The sequence below is a fragment of the Hevea brasiliensis genome, chromosome 9 (assembly GCF_030052815.1).
Source record: "Hevea brasiliensis isolate MT/VB/25A 57/8 chromosome 9, ASM3005281v1, whole genome shotgun sequence".
NCBI classification, from domain to species: domain Eukaryota; kingdom Viridiplantae; phylum Streptophyta; class Magnoliopsida; order Malpighiales; family Euphorbiaceae; genus Hevea; species Hevea brasiliensis.
In genome coordinates, this window is record NC_079501.1 from 10,014,311 (window position 1) to 10,039,493 (window position 25,183).

The 25,183-nt window shown below is 32.0% G+C and overlaps 4 protein-coding genes and 1 non-coding gene across 6 annotated transcripts; 4 read left to right on the forward strand and 1 right to left on the reverse strand.

Moving 5' to 3' along the window:
- Positions 1-725: 725 nt before the first annotated feature.
- On the forward strand, positions 726-2,019 carry LOC110660967 (zinc finger protein 11-like). Its single transcript, XM_021819439.2, has 2 exons — positions 726-917; positions 1,077-2,019. The coding sequence occupies exon 2, from the start codon at positions 1,104-1,106 to the stop codon at positions 1,680-1,682; it is 579 nt and encodes a 192-aa protein (XP_021675131.1). The 5' UTR covers positions 726-917; positions 1,077-1,103; the 3' UTR covers positions 1,683-2,019.
- Positions 2,020-8,881: 6,862 nt separating this feature from the next.
- Positions 8,882-9,955, forward strand: LOC110632067 (zinc finger protein 10-like). The gene has a single exon (XM_021780179.2). It carries the CDS (start codon positions 9,111-9,113, stop codon positions 9,666-9,668), a length of 558 nt encoding a protein of 185 aa, XP_021635871.1. The 5' UTR covers positions 8,882-9,110; the 3' UTR covers positions 9,669-9,955.
- A 1,812-nt stretch (positions 9,956-11,767) lies between these two features.
- Positions 11,768-11,838, forward strand: TRNAG-GCC (transfer RNA glycine (anticodon GCC)). The gene has a single exon. It is a non-coding gene; the product is annotated as a tRNA-Gly (tRNA).
- Positions 11,839-13,141: 1,303 nt separating this feature from the next.
- LOC110632053 (bet1-like SNARE 1-1) lies at positions 13,142-17,545 on the reverse strand. 2 transcript variants are annotated; one of them, XM_021780154.2, is made up of 6 exons: positions 17,242-17,535; positions 17,023-17,101; positions 14,239-14,386; positions 13,684-13,740; positions 13,534-13,593; positions 13,142-13,442 (listed from the first exon to the last, which is right to left on the reverse strand). In XM_021780154.2, the coding sequence occupies exons 2-6, from the start codon at positions 17,034-17,036 to the stop codon at positions 13,353-13,355; spliced, it is 369 nt and encodes a 122-aa protein (XP_021635846.1). In that variant the 5' UTR covers positions 17,037-17,101; positions 17,242-17,535; the 3' UTR covers positions 13,142-13,352. The 2 variants fall into 2 exon arrangements, with proteins under 2 accessions (XP_021635846.1, XP_058008765.1); XM_058152782.1 differs by having other exon boundaries at positions 13,295-13,442; positions 13,534-13,607; positions 17,242-17,545.
- A 948-nt stretch (positions 17,546-18,493) lies between these two features.
- On the forward strand, positions 18,494-24,841 carry LOC110632052 (deoxyhypusine hydroxylase). The gene is made up of 7 exons (XM_021780153.2): positions 18,494-18,932; positions 19,211-19,344; positions 19,434-19,669; positions 19,757-19,895; positions 23,550-23,676; positions 24,347-24,465; positions 24,558-24,841. Exons 1-7 carry the CDS (start codon positions 18,812-18,814, stop codon positions 24,591-24,593), a joined length of 912 nt encoding a protein of 303 aa, XP_021635845.1. The 5' UTR covers positions 18,494-18,811; the 3' UTR covers positions 24,594-24,841.
- Positions 24,842-25,183: the final 342 nt, after the last annotated feature.

The window sequence follows — 25,183 nt, forward strand, 5'->3', positions numbered from 1 at the left end:
GATTCATTCCTTGATATATAAAAGAGGTAAAATTAAAATTAATTTCTTCCTAGCGAACCATACCATTTGACGAGCAGCAAGCAAGAGGTCCCTTGAGATTGGCTCGTAAGGTGAACAATACATGATCTTATGAAACCATTTTTGGTTTAGTATGACAATCCCTCCTTCCTACTCAACTTCATTCCGAATTCTTACGGTTTCTCGAATCTGATCTGCGATTGACGAGGAATCAAAAAATGAAAAATTGAAGCTTCGTCTATTTATGTAATTTTTTTGGTACTTTCACTGATCATATTATCCCATCTCACAATTTTTTGATGAGCGATGCTTGGGGAGTTGGTGGGCTTTTTCTTGCTAAGTGCTTAAGAGGCCGACTCCTGACCAACTAGCCTTGCTATGTTGATCCAATCCTCTTGCTTTCTTTGCTAAACATATCATGCAATTTTCTCCTTTATCTAGTTAATTTTTGCAAAAAAAAAAAAAAAAACGCAATTATCAACCTTTTATAATGGATATTTTTTAAAATGTGAGGTTATTAGATTAGGACTCTTAACTTGTATTATCAGAACTTCTGAAACAATGGCTTTTCAATCTTCTCTTGTTAGCAAGTTCAGCTCAAAAAAAAAAAAAAAGTTTAATGAACTCGTTCCCTGTTGGTATCTTAAAATGATTTTTTATCATGGGATTGGATCCTATCAACAGCAAGATACATATCCTTGGTTTTCACATGTTGACACACCCTTAGTTCCCTTTGTCTTGAAAAGAAAAGTTACTTGACATGTAAACGTTAAATATTGGTGCAAGCTAACATCCACTAGATCTCCCCTACATTTAGCAAAAAGAAACAACACTCACTCACTAAGTTTCTCTATTGCATTAGCTAAGCAATATCCATATATGGTAGCTGACACTTGCTGGTGAGTACACTTGATGGGATTTTCAATTTCTAGCTCTCACCTTTCAGAATTCAGCTTCACTATCAAGCAACCCTTCATCTCAATAACTGAACTCTCACCCCTTCTTGTTTAATTTTTGAGCTTCATATAGATATTGTTCTTGTTTTTTCATCTTTTTAGGTTGGATTGAATTCCTGAAGTAGTAACATGGAGAGGACCTGCTTGGGCAGTGAAGGAGACGATTCAAGTGGCTTTTTATGGCCTCAAAGAAACTACACATGCAACTTTTGCAAGAGGCAATTCAACTCAGCTCAAGCTCTTGGAGGTCACATGAACGTCCATAGGAGAGATAGAGCCATGTTGATACAGCTACCTTCATGGGTTTTTGAATTTCCAAACCCTAACCCTAATTGTTCTTCCTCTACATCTTTATCTTCATCTCGTACTGCTTCAGCTAAGTTGCTGTCATGCCCTTGTACTCATCATCCCTCGCTGTCCCCATCCTTCACTTCTTTCTCTTCATCACCATCTTACCAGGAGAAGAAATCCACTACTCTTGAATGTCCGCGACGCTACTCTTCTACTCCTCTTAGTGAAGCTTTAACGATTAAGAAGAAGAAGAGCATGAAAGCTGTGGTTGAGGTTGAAAAATTCAAAAAAGGTTTTGCACAGAAGTATGAGCTTGAGGTTTTGAAGAAAAGTGAAGTTATAAGCTTGGACTTGGAGATAGGGTGTAAAGATCCAAAGGAGGTTTTGGATTTGGAGCTTCGACTCGGTTATTTTTAGTTTCATTCATGCACATTAATTGATCTTTGGCTTTGATTTCATTGATTAGCTTCTTTCAGTACTGCAGTCTCAAGCACCAAAACCATGGTTACATAGAAGATGCTTTTAGAAGTTAATATTGATTATTGGGTGATCAAAGATCAAAGAGAAGATTAATTGCAATTTGCAGAGTCTCATACTGAAGATTTCTCACTACTCAACTAGCTGATGAGTACCCTTCTTAATTAATTATTTAATTTTTGTATTTCTTTTTGTAATCTATCTTTTCCTATATATAATCTACAATATGCAATCCTGTTTATGGATGGTTTTTTAATTATCAATTTTTTATGCTAAATTCTATGATTAATTTTGGATGGTATGGTCCTTGTTAAATTAGGTTAAATGTAACATTAGTTGAAGAAGCAGGTTGTTGAGAAATCATCATTCATCTCTAGCTACTTGGTACTAAGGAAGATGAGGGTTATTTTATTAATTAGCTGATATTGCTCTCTCTATGAAATTACTACAAGTCATTTATTTATTTATTGCTTAAGAGCCATTAGTTACTCTCCATTAATTTAAGAAAAAATAGTAACTATATATCTACAAGGTCGATTTTTGTCAATGCTTCTAGTGTATATTATAATATCACTCACACCAAAAATTGTGCATTTATTGGATGTACATGAAACACGGAAAAACTGCTACTTCAAAAATATATAAACAAAACAAAAGGACAGATAAGACATTCAAGATGGGGAAGGAAGGAGTTTATGAATTGATGCCAACCCAAGGGAAGGGATCAGAAAATGAAAATGCCAAATAGGGATGGGATAGGAAGGACATGAAAATTAAAGGGGGTACTAACAAATTGTACTATCCATTATCATGTAGAGAGATTGAAGAAAGATGCAATGCAAGGGTATGTGTTTTGGGATATTGGATTTCCCAACACATCTGAGCTTTTGCATGTTCCCCACATTTGTCTGGTGTCAGTAACATGATGACCTTTCCCTTAACAAGAAACTCTTTGTCTGTTCTTTGCATACCAAAACAAGATCACTTTTTAATTCCATCAGTCTCCTTAATTTTTAAGGCACAGATTGATGAGAATATTGGGTGGACTGTGAAAATAATAATAATAATAATAATAATATGCCCTTTAATTTTTAACTTTGTAACTGTAGAGTGAGGTCACTCATCCAAGACAATGCGAAGAAATTAGGTTAAAAGAATTGACATCTTGGCCTTGCAACAGAACCTGCCAAACTCCATAATTCTGTGAAAAAGAGAGGATAGCGGGATAAAGGTAAGTAGCCGGCAAACGTCACCATCCTCAGGCATCTGATGCTTTTCTTTTCTCCCTCTTTAATATTTTATGCATTAGTTGCTTGTATCCATAGCGTAAAATACTTAACTGGCCATGGAAGGTAATATGAAATAGCTATTACATTATGAAACATATACTCTATGGTATTGTATTTGATTCTTACTATTTCAATATGATATGCAATTTTATAATTATAGGAAAATTTTTCCTATAATTAATGAGTTTGCATGTTTGAAATTGAGGATGGGCGAGCCCCATCTTTTATAGATTTATAAAACATGGGCCTAAATACATCAACCCACATAGTCAGTTTCGTTTCATGGGCCCAAATTCTGAGTGATTGACCACGTCCTTAGAAGAGAAAGGATCACTGATGATTAGGGTAATATATATATTGGTAATATTTTGTTAATTACAATGTGATTTTAACTTTTGAATGGGATTTTGAAACACATCCGGCTGCTTAATTTTCATAGCCTAATATTAAGAGTAAACAATCCAAATTCAAAGGATTGACCAGAAAAAAAAAAAAAAGGAAACCCATTCAATTCAGTTCTAATAAAACCACATTTTATATTATGTTTTCTGTAACTTGGAATTTTACCAATGGGTCAAAGGATCCAGCCTGGTACATGGATTGACCAGCCTAGTCTGCCCTTTTACCTAGAATTCATGAATGCTGCAGAATGCCTATGATATTGCCCTTTTCTTCTTCTCTTTTTTTAATATTAATGTCCTTTTAAATACTCTAAATTCTCATTTTAACAGTAACAATAAATCTATTTGTCCTTTTTTTTTAATGAAAATTATAAAATTAATTAAGATTAGCCTAATCAAGGTAAAGATAGTGTTATTAAACCCGCCCGACTCAGAGATTGACTTGACAAAGCAACTGAATGAAGTGATTTAATCAATGGGTTAATAATTTAATAGTGAATCATTAAAAATTAATTAAATATATGTAAATTAATTAAATATAACACTTATTAATATAAATAAATAAATATAATTAACTAAATTTTAATTATTTAAAATAAAATTTTAATATTTATTAAGTTATATTTAATAATTTTTAAGAGTGATTTTTAAATTTTATATAAGAGTATTAAGTAATATAAAGGTTAAAAATTTCTATAAATATATAATTTTTTTAATATTTATAAAATATTAAGTATATATTAAAAAATAAATATATTAAAATAAAAAAACACATAATTATTAAATTAATTGGATTGATTTTAATTTAAAGACTTCATATATACTAACACTTAAAAAAAATAAATTTTATTAAATAATTGAATTGATTAGATTAATTGAGTTTTACCGGTTCAATTACTAAGTCAATTGCATTATATTGTATCACTTTTTTATTTTATTTAATTATAAATTTAAAATTAATTTAAAAATTAATTTATTAATTTATTGATTTAACCGATTGATTTGATTCACGTTTAATAACCATAGGTAAATATATAAAGAATCGAAGAATTTCGAAGAGATTACGAAAGCAAATAGTTACCCTCTATTGCCATTGCTATATTAACAACCGTAATTTTCTCCCGCCCAATGCTGAAAAACTTTAAAAATAAAATCCATAATTCATTTAAATTTTCACTAAATATAAATTTGAATGGTTCATAAAATTAAAAATTGACATAATAATTATATAATTTGATTCCAAGTTAATTTATTTAAATTAATTCTATTATTTCATGTTTTATTATAAAATTAAAAAAATAAAACTAAAATTAATTTGACCCATTTACCACCTCTATTGTGAATCTAAATATAAAATAATATTTTTCATGCCTTTTCTCACATGCCATTGAGTAGAATTATAAATATAAAATAATATTTATTTTTACTTTCTTTATTTGTTAAAATTTTTTAAAAAATTAAAAAAATATTAATTTAAAATTAAATTTAATATTTTTTTAATTATGAAAATAATAAAAATAATAAAATAAATTTTTATATTATTTTTTAATAATATTTAAAATATATTTTTAAATATATATATATATTTTTAATTTTGAACTTTAATATTAAATAGGGCTTATGCACATTCAATGCCCTAAATTATTCCCGTACAATCATAATAAACTTGAAGACAAAAATCCAAGCATCACAAAAATTAATCTTTCCTAATGATTTATATGTGATGTCTGCTTGTGATTTTTTGAACTACTTTCCTCCTTTTTGTCCCCCATCACGAAATCCCATATATTTTATTTATTTATTTATTTATTTTATTACTTAAGATAACTTTTGATGAGAAAATACAGATTATGAGAAAATACACCTCAACAATAATTATTGTTAAGCAAAAAAAAGTTAAACCAAACTCACCAGAAACTAACTCAAGGGAGAGAAATATTCTAAGACCATATAAGAGATATATTGTTGCAATCGTAAATCAATATAAAATACTTATGAGAAACCTAATAGTAATTGAAAAGACTCTGACACTATCTTAAGAAGATGAATCAAGTTTAACTCATCCTTAAAAGTTAACTTAAAAAGATTACAGTGTCTAAAATTATATAAGCAACAGATTACTTATATTTTAAATCATATTAATATTATAATGACTAATATAACCTGTTAACAATGAAGATAATATAACAGAACTAATAGTTTTTATTTAGTCCTATTTCAGTTTTTAAAAGAATATTTGATAAACTAAATGATAACAACCATAACTATAATTCTAAATTTCTAATTACCAAGTCCATTACAGTTATTACAATTTCTTTTTTGTAAAAATAGAAAAAATATTTCATTAATTAAAAACAAATCATACAAAAATATAAATTAAAATATTATATTTGTACATAAATAAAATTAACTATTCATATGAAAAAATTAATAAAAAGAAATTGAAAGATTAAATAGTATCGACAAAACACATAAATTTTACTATTTGACTCTATGATCTTTTCTAAAGCCTCATTAGATAAACTCTAAATTTAGATTTCCTATTGGATAAAAGATCTGCACCGAATAGAGTACTCTTTTCAAAAAAAAAATCTCAATAATAAACAAACAAAATAACTCTATTAGAGAAAAAATATCATAAAAAATTCAAGATGTAACAACAATAATAAAATCTGAGGATTGATTCATTTAAAATCTATTAACAATGATAAATCTGGAGAGACGTACTCAAAATTCATTCCTAATGGATGCAAATCTGAGAGTTATTAAAAAAAATCAACAGAATAAAAAAGAGAATGGTTGTCACTGATAAAAACACTCAACGATGATTACCTAAAAAGGAGATAAAAAATAAAGATGAAAAAAATAAAGAAAAAAAAGTTTCTAAAGAGAGCCTCTCTGTCTATAACCTTAATTAATTTATAGTTATTACATATTAAATACATAATAAATATCATTTATCATTCCTAAAGAAAATTATAATTTTCATACATTTACAACCATCAAAATGTATAATCTAATCATCCAAAAAAATATAAATAATAAATTAGTCAATCGACCTCAAATGATCAAAATTTCACTAATTTTCTAAAACACTATTGTATATATGCATCAAGTCTGAAAGAAAAGTATACTCTCATGCCTGCAATGCTTTGACTAATATTCATTGAATGATTGACATCTGAGTTTTGAGATTGGACGATTAGCTCTTAAGATTGGTTAAATGCCTGCTATTTATTTCCCTTGTTCCTCTTCCAACTATATATCCCCTTCCTTGTTTAAACTACATGAAATTTATAAGACTGGTTCTCTTATTATGAGCCAATTGTTTGCACATTGCTCCTCCATTTGGTTGCAAGTCCTAGCTCTCCCTCCTTTCTTCTTCTTGCCTTTTTAGGCCTTCCAAGTTGCTTTTTCAGAGGTCATCATGGCTGGATCTTCCCCATTAATTGATTCCATCTGTCTCTCCCACTTTGTGGAGTGGAATGAATCTCTTCCTCATATATATATACATATATGTTTTGCTTGAAAAGAAAACTTCTATCATGAGTGGATCATTACAGCATTATCCTTTTGCAAAAGAGAAAATAAAGGAGCAGAGGATTTGTTACCCAGCTTGCCCTTACAGCACAAATTCTGGCTTCATTTGCTGTCCAATTCGCACATTTGTTAGCTGTTCTAGGAACATACACAAGACTAATACAAGGATAAGTGGATAGATACAATCGAATATCATGAACAAAGGCTTCAAGTTCCCACGGAGGAGTGACTTGAGAAGACCATAAATGAACCATCTGCATATACTTTTATACAAGTAGCTAGCAATGCTATAATACTAACTATAATAATCCTTAATATTTTCTTTTTATAATCTGACATTTAATGAATTAAAATAAAATACATGGAATAAAGAGTAATTGATTTATAATCAATTATTGTGTAGTTTATAAATATTGTCATTTTCTATGCAAATATCATTAAAAGTATTTCGTTACTAATAAGTGTTGAGTGTAGTAGCAAGATCCATTGCGCTCTTAAGGAAAGAATCCGAATTTGATTTTTAGAAAAAACATTTTTAAGAGAGGCAAGATATTATAATGTATAAAAAAAAATATTTCACTTGTGCAAAGAGAAAGAGATATTGCATTTACTAAAAGGGATATTACATTTGCTATAATATTATATAATTCATTATAATTAAGCACATTTGCTAGCTAGCTAATAGCTAGATTCCCATTTCATAAGTTCTGAAGAAACTAATTAAGCAGCCGATGACTATGATCAAAAGATTGAAGCAAAAGAATTTAAGAATTTTTGAAGGGAAAAAAAAAAAAAAAAAAGCTAAGAGAATAATATTGAAGTGATGTCGATTGCAATGACATAAAGTTGATGTGTTTCCCATTACAGTATGGTTTAAAAAAAGTCATATTTTTCTTTTTCAGGATAGAAAAAATTAAAAGTTGGTATATAATTTAAAGGCAAACAGAAACTCCAAAAATGCTCTGTGTTCCTTCATCATCATTTTGTATCACGTAGGAAGGTTCCTGCATCTTTCCTCTGGAATGAGATAAGCAAGCTCTAATTACAGCATCATATTTTCATAATTATCTGCCAATAATTTTTATTTATGCCATACATTCTTGTTTAATTATGATAAAAAAAAACTTGCTTTTATGTCTTCCATGGTTTAAATTGGCTTCAGTAATGGTTAAAAATATTAATGTGTGTGGACGAATATGATTCTTGAAATTTGACCATGATCTGTCAATCATAAACTAATTGATTGTGTAATTGTTCATTTAATCATTGAGCACCAAAAAGGTTCTGTATTTTCTTATAAGTTGGTGTATATAGATAGATATATATGATGCAGATTTGATGGAAGTGGCTAATAGATATTGAATATATACTGTGTCCAGTTTCTTGATCTAATAAATGAGGCTTTACTTCACGTAATATATAGCATATTTCACGTTGTCCTCATTGCAAGTCGGCAGGCGTTGAAAAAAAATATGTGTATGTATCTGTCCCAATGTGAATAGGTTTACCGAATTATAATAAATATAATTACATATATTTAATAGAACTCTAAAATATTTATATTACCTGATATATATTTTTATTTGAATATATAATATATGTCTTTAATTAAACTTTTTTTTTTATTGCGAAAATAAAAGTTAGGGACAATAGATTCAAAGAAAAGTACTATATAGATAGAATTTGTGTAAATTATACATGGGTAAATTTATGTATTTTTATCAAATATAGATACCCAAGTATACACATAAAACAATATAAAAACAGGATAAAAATGACAAAATAAAGACTCTGTTTAGAAAGCCAACATAGATGAAAGCAACAAGAGGTCTAAGAATGACTAAGAGGGAGACAAATCAGGAAGAATTATGCTTTTTTTTTTTTTTATTAATGATAAAAGCTGTCTTCAAAATTGAAAATCTAGCCGGCTAATTCAGAAAGGCTCTCTCAGCAACAATCTAAGACTTTTCTCCCAATGCGAATCTTCACTGGAACTCACACTTAGGCATTGCTTGTGTCTCTAAACCCTCATCTTCCCATCTATAAAAATCTTTTGTCTTCCTTACTCGGCAAGCATAACCCAATATTTCTATCTACTTCTTTTTCTTTTGAAGCTTTCTTAATAATTCCTAGCTATTATGGAATCAAACCTTCATGAAGACTCCAAGAGCTCCTGCAGCGAAGAAGAAACTGATCGATCAGAGCAAGCCAATGATGATATGGGCACAGGTCGCTCCTATGAGTGTATTTTTTGCAAGAGAGGCTTCACTACTGCACAGGCTTTGGGTGGACACATGAATATTCATCGGAAAGATAGAGCCAAGCCAAGGCCTAACTCATCAGTTCCTTCAATTTCTGGCAAAGTTGATGACGATTATCATGTAAGTTTTAGAGGCTACCCTCCAATTCAAAGCTACTCACCTCACTATTCCACAGCTCATCATCATCATCATGAGGTACATATAAATTATCAAGCATTTTTTCCAGCAGCATCTACTTGGGGTTTTAGACCCTCACATATCGACCATTTGCATGTGCAAAGCCCTCAGCTTTTGAATCCTTTCGAGGAGGATTGGCGAAGGAATCTAAGCCTGCAAATTGGTCCATCCCATGTAGATGGTAATAAGGGAAAAACAGAAGACTGCAGTGAATCAGACGAGTTAGATTTGGAGTTGAGACTTGGTCATGATCCATAGTATTTATTATTCTATTAGGCATTTGATGAGGAAATTGCGTGTGTGTGTGTGTGTGTGTATATATATATATATATATATAGCTGTATTTGTTATACTATTGTACAGCTATGGATTTTTGGATGCTTCAAAAATGTGGGGGAAAATGTAGAAAATTGTTGTGGTGTTTAATAAGTGTGTTTTGGCATTTCTTCTTGGGCAATTCTTCAACTGGGAAGACATTCCACTAGTATATGTTTCACGAAAAAAGACAAGAATGAATAATAAAAATTCCCAGTTCAGATTTTGAAGGAAGTTTTATTAGTCTCCTTCGCCCTCGATGGACCCTAGATTCATTTAGGGTTCCATGAGATGTTCTTCTCTTTGTAAGTTTTGTCTGCTACATCTTTACTTATTCCCTTCAATTTTAAGTTGGAATTCTGGTTATATTAATTAAGTGCTTGATAAGGTGATTTTTCTTCTATGATTTAATAATAAAAAGAAACCATTAGATGTGATGATAAATATATATATATACCAAGCATATATACTTGCCATTACTTTTCAAATTAATATCTTCTTTCTGCACAATGCTTAATTAGAAACCCTAATTTCTTATTTAAAGATGGAAGAAACACTTGAGAAAAGGTTAGCCCATCTAATTAGTATCCTTTGTGTGCAAAATCTAGCTACGTTTGCTTAATTATGTATGCAAAAACTAAAATTCTTAGATAAATATTAATTAGATTTGTGTGAATTCCACATATATAAACTTGAATTGCATAGATGGCCTACTAGCATAATCATGTTAATAGCGAGACCATTCTGATTATTGTAGTTCATATTGCATATGGCTACCATGGATATCAGAATTTCTGGCTATATATTTACATATGAAGTATGAATGGCCGTGTATATATTAATGGCCAAGAACTCTTTGGAATTGTTTGATTTTAATTAAGTTTAAAGAATAAATTAAAAATTAAAATTAATTAATCTTGAATAAATACAGACATGAGTCTTATTGAGGAATAATGATGGACATATTATAAAGAAGATTATTATATGAAATAAGATGAAAATAGGAAAGAAAGATATAAAGACAAGGAGGATATATATTGATATCGAGAACTTTTTTTGTTTAAACTCAATTCATAATGGACTAAAAATACATATATTCAGTGAAACTCACTTATCAAATACTTAAATCTCATATATTTTTTTATATTTTGAGTTCATAATAAATTAAATTTAGGTAAGAATTTCTCCAATATCGACCTGTTTATTAATTTTTTATGACTTAATAACTTGAGTATGTAATATGCAGTTTTTTATTTAATTTGAAAATGCTTGTGATGATTAATTAATATATGTGTTACTTGGTATATAAAATATTATAAATTTAGTGACATATGATCTCAATTGCACGCAAACAGAGGGGACAACAATTAATTAGCATGTCATAATGTGTGCAGCAATCTACATTTATATGAATCTGGCAAAAGCAAGTTTGTGAGGGTCCAATTTTGAAATTAAGTTACGAGTAAATACAAGGTTCAAAATCCTTCTGAATGTATTTCAATGAAGTGGGAGGGAAAATATACAATAGAAATTTATGGGATGGGAGTGGGAGTGGGAGTGGGAGTGGGAGGGGAGGGGAGGGTCCAGCCTAACAAGATCATAGAGCAAAATCCTGCTTTAAGTTGGAAGATATGGGTTGGTTTGGAATTGTATAGATAATTATGGGTCATGGGGGAAACAGGATGGCCAGCTTCAGTTTTTAATTTTGTTCGTCTTTTCTTGTTTTATTGGGATGCCTAATTGCCTATATAAAGATTCGAATGATTCATAGTTTCCTTCTAATATGAAATATATATTTGCTTTTGGATTTGTTTCCCAAGTCTTAATTGATAATCAGTTCATGAAAGACCCGATACACTATATTTCTAAAAAAATTATCAATAATTATGTGAATTCCTTGTTATTTCTCCCATCTTTTTCTTTGAAAATCAACAACCCAAATATTCATGTCTCATTTATCATGTACTTCTGTGTATCAAGCCATGAGGTCCACCTCATAACTGTAAAGATGAATTTAAAATATCCCCAAAAACTTCAAACTGGCACCAGTGGTCTAGTGGTAGAATAGTACCCTGCCACGGTACAGACCCGGGTTCGATTCCCGGCTGGTGCAATTACTGTTTTGTTTTTTTCTTTCTGTTGAGGTTGACCCAGCAGGAAAAACGACCGCACCAAATAATATTTTAACCACCGGATGGCCAACAATGACATCCAATGAAGAAGACTGCGCTAATGGATTTGTTAGCACAAGATACGCGACAATTATTGCGAATTTAATGGCGGCACTGTGCTTGAATTCCGAAATCTGGCGTCATCTTCGTTAACATTTTTTTTTTTAATTTCTTTCTTTATCTCATGCTTTTTTTTCCCATAAAAATTATTATCTTGATTTCCACTGGCATATATTTTCAACAATAATAGCGTGATGATTGATCGCTCTTCAAATCCAACAATAATTAAGTATTAATATTAAATTGATTGAAATGGGTTATATAAATTCTTTTATTATCATTTAATTTTATTAAATATTAATATATATAAATATTTAAAATTTATAAATATTTTGATATTACTTCTCTCCTTATCATTTTAGAGTTTGTAATTCTCCTTTTCACTCATTTTTTTATTAATTTAGATATTCTGTAACGATTGCAATCATTAGTAATCTTATTCATTATTATAATACTATCTGCATTTCTATTACATTCTATATTATATCTTAAATGTCCAAAATTCACTCCTATGTAATATAGTTAGTCTAGTCACAATAGCATAAACTGACCATTCTTCAAATCCAGGACTTTAAAAATCCATTTCAAAAATCTTAATTGCTTTTCTTTATGGCAGCTGGGATTTCCTCCTATGGTGCTCATGATTGAAGGCCGCATGGTTACAAATTGCAATTGTATTTCCTTTCTTTATGCTTTACAGCAAAATATGTAGCTGTACAGAGTCGAAGCATTTAGGAGTCCAATGGATGTGGCCTAATAGTGTTGAATGAGGGAAATGACTGAAATCAGATCGAGGAACATCGACGGGAACTTTTCCGAAAGAAAAAGAGAAGCAAAATCCAGCAGCCTACCTTCTCCTTTAAATAGGATTCGCCACAAGCTGCTCCGAACAACTCAGACATGTTTAAAAATTAAAAATTTATAAGAATTTAATTCAAAAAAAAATAAATTCATTTAAAAAATAAAATAAAATATAATTATATAATTATATAAAAATTCAATTAAATTATTTTCTTTTCTTGTATATGATGCATTCCAAAGAAAGTCAAAATTCAAAATCGATTCAATTATTCATATTCTTCTGAAAACCAGACAACTATTGATTCACTTGGACTCATCTCAGCAAAGCCTGAATATGCTTGGACTGAGCTCTGCAGCTGAGTATCTAGCTAAGATTTAAGAATATTAAACAGCCAAAGCATGGTCGTCCAACTTAAATGAAAACGGGAGCAAAGATTTTTCACACCCATTCCATACATTCAACGCATTTTGACATATTTCAACTTCTTCATATAAACATGCCTAAAATCTAACAACAGGAAGTACCATTGATTACAGTTACCACAAAATGATCCACTTTCACGATGCTAGCAACTGTATCATCATCTTCGATTGATTACCTAGTCAGATAGTATACAATAAGGAATATCACAACAAAGGACGCCACAAGTGTAAACATTCTCCGGCTTGATTTTGTTTCAAAAACCTTGGAGGAAACACACCGTCATCAGTTATCACAGCCATTTGAATATAACAAAAACACAAGAAGATAAGCTCATATAATTTAATTTATGTACCATCTTAAATCGATCCATAGTTCCTGATAGGACTCCCCTGGATGAATCCATGTCATTGCCCTATATGCAGAAACCTTCACAACATTATTAACCAGAACAATAAAGGAAGAAACGCTTTAAGAGTAAATTCATGAGAGCAGCAGGTATTACCATTCTGTCCAATATGCCATTATGAGTCTCCACCTCCTCATGTATATCACCTGACAACTACAGAAATGAAGCGCATTAAGATCTGTTTGGGGCATTCATGATAGCTAATAATGCAATACATGCAAAAACAAATGAGTTCCACTAATATTCCATTGATTCCGTCTAGACATATTATAAATACAAGCAAAAGCATGTATAATCTAGACATAAAAAATTTGAACAGAATATAAGAATTACATAATTAGGGAATACAGTGTATAAAGTTTAACAATCATGACAGTGTTCATTTAGCATTCGCTTGATCATATTTCATGCTAGAGCTGAGAAATAAAGAATTACAATAAGATTTTAGGAACATTGCAACACTCCTTACAAAATTAGAAATCGGTGCAATGAAATTTCCATTTTTCACCCTTCAAGTTCTCAACTTTCAAAAAGAAGCATGAATTAGTCAAATAAAAAATTATACACATTACAAACACATGCACGCATACAGTCTATATCTTATCCATAGCACTGACACAAGACTACTTTACTGTTTGAGATTGAACTCACTCTTTTCAGAAGATTGACTCGATCTTGCAATCCTTCCATAGCTCTTTCATTATCTTGTTCATCAATTTCATGGGAGTAAGAAGACGAGGCCCTGATGCCACCCTCTTCAATGCCATCAAAAAGGGCAGCTCTATTGGTACGGAGATCTCTGTACACAAAAGGAGTTAGCGTAATCCCAGATGGCAAGATCACACCGCAAAAGTATGCATTCACTAATAAAAATTGACAGCCTCCAATGGAATTTAAAGCAAAATTAATAGGAAGGACAGTTAAAGGACGAAGTTCACATTCAAACCCATATTCAAGAGAGATGCATCCAGATAATCCCATAGAGAATCGTGCTATAGAATTATTAAGTGCTTAACCAGTAACAACTAACAAGAGTTTTTAACTCTTCCAGGAACCACAACAAAAGCATGGCATTGACAAGATTTACAGACCAGATCTAAGAAAAAGTTGAATTAGATTGAATTTCCAAATCAGAAAGATGATTTGTTATTATAAACTAAGAAATAAGGGAAAAATGCTAGAAGACACAATTGATGACTAGAAGAACAACCTATATCTCTTGCTGTGATGTCTGTGTGTGTGAATACTCAAATAACAAGAATTAAAGAGAAAGCATGTATGTAGAACATTAGGAAAATATAATTGTGTGACCATGATCTAGAATGGCATTGTATATTTGTATTACAAGTTCATGGAACATGAACTTTTTACCCTTCAGCCAATTTCATCTGAGTTTGGTCTGGGATTATTTATATCATGAGATGATAGAATTATATCATGTTTTCTTTCATAAAAAAAACAACTAAAATATAATATCTCATGTATCAGAGAACACCTTGACGGCTTAGGTGTAGTGATAAACTAGTTCATGATTGAAAGAAAGTGTAACAGGTGCCAAGAATCTTGACACATAGTTTAGAACGATAAACTCAGAGATAAAGACAGTGAAACATAACCTCAAACATAGTGATATATGAAACCAACATAGAAACAAGCTAATATACATATTGCCGCTCGCTAAATTAAACAAGCTGATAAGGACATGGCACTAACTGGTTTATGGTGAAGTGACAAGAGAAAACATGTTTATGAGAGCCCAAATCTAACAAAGACCAATGAACTTTAAAATAGGGTACACATATTGTCACATTCTAATCCTAAAGAAAGAACACTAAAATACCAGATGGATCTCAATGGTTTATCATGAAAGTTTTCATGGCTTAGGACACCAAACCACCAGTCACCCAATCCAACAGATAACTTACAGCTCCTCTCCAGCGAAAAGCCAAAGTTCCAGTAGATTTTCTAAAACAAACAATCTGAAGAAAATATGTGCAACTTTGACCAGCTCATGCAGCCAATTACACCAGAAATCGACTAGATCAAGAAAGGGAGACTCTCAAGCACCCATCCATCTCATCCAAATCAACTACATTTCTTTCTCTCACTCACTTTTGGTACCTAATTTGTTATACAGTTCTTGAACTAAACATGCATTAACCCCAGTTTCTAAACATGCATTACCTCATCCAAAATCATTAGTTCAAAACTTCTCACAATACCAAAGTTTCTTCAAAGTATATACTTTTTCTAAAGTCTCAAAGGGGATATTCTTAGAAAATTAAGGATGTGTATAGGTCTTTGTTAAAGTTAATACACACACACACACACACACACACACACACACACACACACACTCTCTCTCTCTCTCTCTCTCTCTCTCTCCCAACAAAAAAAGGAAGTATGTCATCAAATAGAATAGGTGGCATTAATAAGCAAGACGTTGTCACATTGGGGTAGAATACACAAAAAGCACCAAGTCAAGGTGAACTACCACGAGAAATACTGATGCATACAAATGGAGGACACAAAATATCAAATTAATGTCGTAGAACTGTAAGAAAACCTACTTCTTTATCATGCTGAATAAAGCTATTCTACTCCACACCCAGTAGATACAGAGGTTAACAGGTCTAGTTCAGCGACATGAGAATATATTCAACAGGCATGCAGTCCATTGGTGCAACCCCACTGTTATCACCTACTTTTGCACCATATACCCTTATAAAGGATCTATTTAACTAAGATCGACACCAGCTTATTTATAATCTCAAAGACCAACAACTTATTTTTAATATTGAATTAATGCTGCCAAAATAAGTCTCCTATATAAGTTTTAGTGATTTTTTAAAATGCAATCAGTTCTTAAATTCATAAATTCACACACAGAGCATCCAATTATTGTGTGTTGTCCAACATGGGCAATTCAGAAAGCTGAATTTTTTATGTAGCAATGTGATATACGTGAAGATAGATTTAGATACACTTTACAGTATCAAAACATACTTATCTGAAATACAGAGGGCAGACATTTAATTAACTTAGTCAAATATGGATTATAGTTAAAAGTTAAAACAAAGTGAAACAGAATAAGGAAGCAGATATTAAACAATAAAAATCAAGCTGAATCTAATATGGGAGAGACGAAGAGTGCCCATGACAGACAAATCACAAAATCTATGATCAACTTCAGGATATTATAACAACAACAACAACAACAACAAAACAAAACAAAATAAATCCAGGGAACAAAAAACCAGAAAATCGTGTCCTCAAAAAAAAGGGGAAATCCCTTTACAAAACAATCCATATACAGATCCAACCACATATCTAGACCAGCTGGATCAGATAAGCACGTCGTCAATTTTTCAAAAAACGAATAAAAGCTATCCATTTTAAAATTATAATAAGGGGAAAAACAGCAATTGGACAAACCTCCTGGAATTCATGATCTAAAGATCACCAATATCTTTTTGCTTAAATGCTTCTGTTCCGATGAAGAAAAATTGAAACACTGAAACAGCAAAAATGGGGAAAAAATCGAAAAACCACAATATTAATTGATATATGGATCATATTAACCAGCTTAAATTCATATTAGAAGAGAGTAGAAAGAGATTTAGAGCATGAGAGAGTCCAGATCTGAATTGATACCTTTTTTGGCACAGACACTAGGAAACGACAATGAGAGTGAATAATCTCAAAGCTACCTTCAAAGAGGAGCCCGAAATTTTCCGCTGTAAACAGTGGGAACGACGAAAAGAGGACGGTCAAGTAGTTTGCCGGTAATATGAAAAAGAGAGGGAGAAAGGGGAACGATCAACAAAATTGGGTGAAATTGCAGGATGGGTCCCGCATAATTGCTAAGGTGGGTAGCATGTTCATGTGGGTTGGGGAGATAATCGCTAAGCTTTCTGTGGGACCCTTAGCGGTGATCCAATCTTCACTGCCGTTCGATCAAAATGGGCATTGGACAAGCCTCACTCCGTTTCCTATAGCAGAGGTTATCATGCCCATGGACCGATCCGGCCCGGCTCATTAAAAATGTCGGGCCAGGATAAAAATTTGGTGGTGTTTTAGTGACCAAACCAAACCATTGATGAACCGGTTAAATTAAAATTTTAATTAATGATCGATTTAAATTTTTATTTTTATCGATTTAAATTAATGATAAATTATTTTTATTTCACCAAACCATTGATGAACCGGTTAACCAAACCAAAGCCTAAATTGATAGTGAGTGTTTAGTACTGAAAGAGTCGTATGTGATTAAAATAAAAGTTACGGAAATAAAAATATCAAGGTGGATGAGTAGTCATAAAGTATATATTGAGAGCATCAGAAAAAAGATATGAGAGTAGTACAATATAATTTAGAAGCATTATACATTTTCGAGAATTTAACCCAAAATTAATTAAAATAAAAGAAAGAAAATTCATATAGACTATCTCAAATTCTTAGGATAAAGGTTGAGTTGAATTGAGTATTGTATCAAATTAATTTTAAGAAATTATTTTTAATTTTTATGTTATTATAAAATTAATTATTTAATTTTTATAATAACTTTTAAGTTTTAATTCAATGTATACTTTTATTTTTATATTTATTTTTTAAAATTTTTTATTGTTAATAATAATTATTTTTATTTATAATTTTTATTAATATAAATATTTAAAAAAAATTTATCATTATTAATATTTTTTATTTATTATATGTAATTTTTTAATTAATAGTTAAATTGATAAAAATAAATCAAGAGGTCAAATAGATAGTAAAATTAATTATGAGAAATTAAATTATATATTTTTAATAATATAAAATTAAATCATTAATTTTAATATAATGAACTGAAAAGTTGTTAGATTTTTTTTTTCTTTCCCCGGTAATCTTTTTCTCTAAAGGAAATACAGTTTTTTAGAATTCTAACAATTATTTATTGTAGAACAAATTATTTTCGTCTTAAAAAATGTAGTGTTTGGTTATTAGTTTTCGCAGCCTGACAGAAGGAAAAGGCAAGTGGAAGAAATGAGATGTTTAAAAAGTGTATAAAATATCAGCACACTGGAAGAGAATCGGATTCTGGGGGCTTGGTGGCGCTGCAAAAGCAAGCTCGAGCTGCATTTTAGCACCACCCAACAGGCCAAGTGACCATCACCATTAACAACTTCGCCGACTCATTGGTTTCTTGACCGCCACTACCACCATAATCGAATCCGTATCCAACATGGAGCAATTTCTTTGTGATCGGTTGCTCGACCTGACGCAACCCATCTCCGAGCGGTTTAGAGCGCTCTTCTCACTCCGCAACCTCAAAGGCTCCGCTCCCCGTAACGCCCTTATTCACGGTTCGTTCTTTTTCTGGTTTTTCTTAAACATAATTCTCGGCTTTTATGCGTTTTTCCCAATTTCGAAGCAAGATTAGCGTTTAGAGGTTGAATTATAGTGTATACACATGCGATGTTGGTTCTTTTCTATTAGTATGAAGAGTTTTAGTCATCCAAAGCATAAAATTATTATTATTATTATTATTATTATTATTATTATTATTAGATTCTGAACTCCCTGAGCTATTTGTGCATTCGTCTTCTTCTTCGTTGATTAGATTTTTTTCCCCCCATTTTAGCAACAAGGGACTGTTCGAATTTGCTGGCACATGAGGCAGCATTTGCATTGGGTCAAATGCAAGATTTTGAAGCTATTCCTGCTTTAGCAGCTGTTCTAAATGATCTTTCTTTGCATGCTATTGTTCGCCATGAGGTTGGTTTTTATATTAAATTATAGTTTCTTTTTCGCTTTTTTCCATAGGTGCTTAATACTCGAATGTAAATTGTGCTGTTTCATTGCAGGCTGCAGAAGCTCTTGGTGCCATTGGTTTAGAGAGCAATATTCCTCTTTTGAAGAATAGTTTGAGTGTAGATCCAGCTCAGGAAGTTAGAGAAACTTGTGAACTGGCTCTCAAGAGAATTGAGGAAATGAATGCTACAGGCACTTGTGAAGAATCGTCTACAATCGAAAAATCACCCTTTATGTCAGTTGACCCAGCTGCTCCAGCTTCTTCTTGTTCTTCTGTTGATATGCTGAGGTATGTTTAGTTATGGTTGGAAGATATAAACTTTTTGCCATTTGGATTAATTGGTCAGATTGTTTACTGATATTAATGAATTTTAAGGGAAGGTCTTTTGGATGAAGAAAAGGGCATGTATGAGCGCTATGCTGCTCTTTTTGCTCTTAGAAATCATGGCGGGGAAGAAGCTGTTTCTGCTATAGTTGAATCCCTGAGAACGAAAAGTGCTTTGCTTAAGCACGAGGTATGCTAATTCTTGAATCTATTTATATTCTCCTATTTGGGGCTTTTCTTATGTCATAATCCAACGGAGTAGATATTTTATGAACATGCATTTGTTCAAGTTGCCTAAGTTATGTGAGGTTTCGTGAGAATTCTGTTCTAGCTGCTACATGAGTCTACTTGGTATTATAATGCTTCTACTCAACTCAACTAAATATTTATCCCATAAATTTATTAGGGTCTGCTATATGAAATCTCTTTACGATTTTAGATTAAATCATCGAAAATGTGTAATGCTTTTAGGTCATGTTTTATTACTTTCCTTCAAGTCAGTTTAAGTCTACCCCTTTTTTTTTTATCCTCTAACTAAATGTGCTTTACTTGTCTAACTGGAGCTTCCGTATATTTAGGTTTCACGTAACCAAATCACCTCAATCTCCCTTCTCTCAATTTATCCTTAATTGGCACTGCTCCTACATTTTCTTTAATACTCTCATTACGTACTTTATCTAGTCTAGTATGGTCACTCATTCGCCTTAACATTCTCATCTTCGCAACTCTCATCTTAGATATATACGGCTCCTTCATTGCCCAACACTCATTACCATATAATATGGCCAGTCGTATGGCTGTACGGTAAAATTTCCCTTTTAACTTATTGGGAATCTTGCGATCACATAAAACTCCCGTGGCATGTCTCCACATCAACCATCCGGCTTTAATCCTATGATTAACATTCTCTTTACATCCCCCATCTACTTGAAGGATTGAGCCGAGATATTTAAAATGATTACTTTGGGGCAATATCATTCCATCCAAACTAGCTCCTTCCCTATCACCAGCTCGGCTTTCACTAAACTTGCAATGTATGTATTCTATTTTCGTTCTACTTAACTTAAAACCCTTTGACTCTAGAGTACTTCTCAAAAGCTCTAGCTTTCTATTGACTCCTTCTCGCGTCTCATCTATCAGAACTATATCATCCGCAAACATCATGCTCCAAGGGATACTCTCTTGTATATATTTCGTCAATTCATCGAGAACTAATGTAAAAAGGTAAGGTTACAGCTGAACCTTGGTGTAATCCAACTGAGATGGGAAAATTTCTTGTGTTCCCTCCCACTGTGTGCACAATAGTAGTTGCTCCTTCGTACATATCTTTCAACACTTATATGTACCTAATAGATACCCTTTTTTGTTCTAACACTCTCCATAAGACATCTCTTGAAGCACTATCATAAGTCTTCTCCAAAATAGATAAAAATCATATGTAGATCTTTTTTCACATCTCTATATTACTCTATCAAGCTTATAATGAGAAAGATCGCTTCTATAGTTGAACGACCGGCCATGAAGCCAAATTGATTGGGAGAGATAGAAGTGTCATGACACAGTCGATGTTCCACAACTCTCTCCCACAACTTCATAGTATGACTCATGAGTTTAATTCTCCTATATTTTGAGCAACTCTGTATATCTCCCTTATTTTTAAAAATAGGTACTAAAATACTTTTCCTACATTCATCAGGCATTTTCTTTGAGTTTAGAATCTTATTATACAATTTAGTTAACCATGTCACTCCCATATCTCCCAAACGTTTCCACACTTCAATTGGTGTTCTATCGGGTCCACAGGCTTTACCCGCTTTACCTGCTTTCATTCTCTTACGTGCTTCCTTTACTTTTGAAAATATAATCCTTATAGTGTAATTCACATTCTTTGTAGTCTATATTCACGCTATTATCACTTTAACTATTATTAAAGAGATCATCAAAATAATTTCTCCATCTTTCTTTAATGTCCTTATCTTTCACTAACGTTTTTCCTTCTTTATCCTTAATGCACCTAACTTGATTGAGATCTTAACATTTCTTTTCTCTCCTCCTTGCTAATTTATAAATGTCTTTTTCTCTCCTCCTTGCTAATTTATAAATATTTTTTTCTCTCTTCCTTACTAATTTATAAATATCTTTCTCCCCTTCTTTAGTTCCAAGTTTCTCATTTAACTTTTCAAAGGCCTGCACTCTTGCTTGACTAACCGCCTTTTTTACTTCTTTCTTTACTATCTTGTACTGTTCATAAGCCTCATTATTATCACACTTAGGTAATTTATTATACCATTCCCTCTTTCTCTTCACTGCCTTTTGTACTTCCTCATTCTACCACCATCTCTCTTTTGAGGGTGGTCCATGTCCTCTAAACTCTCCAAGTACTTTTCTAGCTACTTCTCTAATTTTTAATACCATCTGTATCCACATAACATTAACCTCCACATCCAGCTTCCATGTTTCAGACTTGAGAAGCTCATTTTTGAATTTCACTTGCTTTACTCCTTTGAACTCCTACCACTTTGTTCGAGCTACAATATTTCTTATAGTTTTACTTGAATTGTTTCTAAACTTGACATCCAAGACCACTAACCGATGTTGACTTGTTAAAGCTTCTCTCGGAATAACCTTGCAATCCTTGTATAGAGCTCTATTTGTCTTCCTAATTAAGAGAAAGTCGATTTGACTTCTATGTTGTCCACTTTTGAGGGTCACTAAATGCGACTCCCTTTTTATAAAGTAGGTATTTGCTAATATTAGGTATTTGCTAATAAAGTAGGCAAAATTCAGGATGTTTTTCCCCTCCTCATTTCGACTACCAGAACCAAAACCTTCATGAACATTCTCATAACCTTGCCTATTACTTCCTATATTTCCATTCAAATCTCCACCGATGAGAACATTCTCTTCATTCGGTATATTTTGCATTAGATCATCCATATCTTTCCAAAACCTTTGTTTACTCTCACTATCTAATCCTATTTGTGGGGCATAAGCACAAACTACATTTATTATTTCTCCTTCTAGTACTAGCTTTACTAGTATAATTCTATCTCCTACTCTTTTCACAGCTATTACGGCATATTTTAATGTCCTGTCTATGATCATGCCCTTTCCGTTCTTGTTCCTCTACTTTCTGGTAAATCATAGTTTGTATCCTGAATTACCCACTTCCTTGCTTTTCTCTCCTACCCATTTAGTCTCCTGAATGTAAGTAATATTTACCCTTCTCCTTTTCAAGGTATCCACAAGCTCTATTAATTTTCCTGTAAGTGATCCAACATTCCAAGTACCAACCATGATTCTCCTTCTATCCTGTTCCTTCCTAATTGATCTCCTTCTATGATATCTTCTATTGTTCTATATGTCTATCTTGTGTTCTGTTCCACTATCTGTTCTACTATCTATTCTATGAACTAACTTCTTTACCCACACCAATCCATGATGTAGGAACCCTTGCTCATTTAACACCATACCCGAGCGTCGGCATGGGGCGTCGCTTTCGATGAACGCCCTACACCGTTGCATATTTCTCATTATACCTGGACTCTGATGTAGTGCGTCTTAAGTAGAGGACGCCCCAATGTTTATATCGTAAGAATCCATATTATGAGGTGTGATCAAATTTTTAGGTTGGTTGTTACCTATCGCAACCCTTCTCTTTCATCCGGGTTTAGAACGGGCTAAGCACAAACTATTTAGGCGGAGTTATGAGAATGCTTCTATCACTTAAATATAGTTCTTTTTTTTATGGGAATTTCTCTACTTGTCTGACATGGGTTTTATCACTTCTAATTTAATCTCTAACCTTTGGATGCTTACTTTTGTACTTTGTTGCAATACACAGGTTGCTTATGTTTTGGGCCAATTGCAGAACAAAGCTGCTTCAGCTGCACTTAGCAGAATACTTAAGGATGTAAATGAGCATCCAATGGTTAGACATGAGGCTGCTGAAGCTCTTGGTTCTATCGCTGGTTTGTCAGTTGTTTTATTTCTACTGTGTTTATGATTCTTCTGATTGTGAATTATGATTGATTGAACCCTGGTTAGAAAATGTTATTGGTTAGTTGAATTTCTTTTTTCTGCAGTATTAAAACTATTAAAATTATTGTGGAAGACATCCTAGACACAAAAAATGAGAAAGTATGAAATATCCCCTTCTTGTTGGCTAGACTATCATTATGAAGTTTCTGAAACATTCCAACAGTAATAACTGTAACTTAATAGTGAATATAGATGGGTAAGCTGCTAAGGTCATCATGTAGTTTCAGATTGTTGAATCAAATCCTCATGATTATCTATGGGAAACTGTTGTTTTGAATAATCTTATGATCTTATAATAAAATAGTGGAGTAAAAGAAAGGGTGCCTTAGGTTTTATATGTTAATTATGAGAATATTTGCAGTTTTCTATGATTTTTGGAACTAATACTTTGAAAGTTAAAGTTTGGGCAGGAACTGTTGGCAGATGAATCTACTTTCCTTTTTTTTCCATTATAACATGTTATTGCTTGATCATCAGCTCATCACTGAATTTTGTTAGCCGAACTTTGTGGGTTGTATAAAATACTCCAGCTGTGTTTTGCAGCTTTTTGAATCTCGATCGTGTTGGGTTTAATTTAATAGGTTTTTGCTTTGGTACTAGATGAACAAAGTATTGCACTCCTCAAGGAATTTTCGAAGGATCCTGAGCCTATTGTATCACAAAGCTGTGAAGTTGCTCTGAGCATGGTAGAATATGAAAGATCAGGAAAATCATTTGAGGTAAACATTTGGAAATTAAAACTTGAGAATACTTGCAGCAGACAATTTAGCATATTTTCAGGAGAAGTGACTCTATAACTCTTTCTTTGCAGTACTTGTTTATGCAAGATCCTTTAGCGCAAGCGTAGATGAATCATGCATCTTCTGGAAACTCCCTTACTAATCAATGTGCCAGTTTCAATTCAGCTAATGGACACATTCTTTGTGAAGGCAGTGTTTGTGGGAAAGAGTGTCATGAGAATAACAGAATAGAACTATGAGAAAATCATATACAATAAGAACTGGACGTTTTCGAGTTGTGTTGATTATTCTTGTAATGATTGTATTCTGTTGGTGACGTGGGATCTAATCACAGTAAATTTTGGTATGACTAAAATGATTCTTCACTTTGATAAATCAATTTATGAGTTAGTTGCATCTTTTACCATACGAAGCGTAGATAATTAGGTTAGATGATAGAAAGAGAATAAGGGGTAAATTTAAATTGATCTAGAGGGGAGTAGTACAACATGACCTATAAGTATTATACATTTTTTAGGATTTAATAAAAAATTATTTAGAGTGAAAAAAGAGAATATATATAGTCTGTCTTAAATTTATAAATTTTTAAGATAAAAGCTTAATTAAATTGAGTTGAGCACTCTTCAAATTATTGTGGCAGGTATTTTCAGTAGCTTGTCCTCTTAATCTTGTGATTATGGTATATGAGCAATTTTGA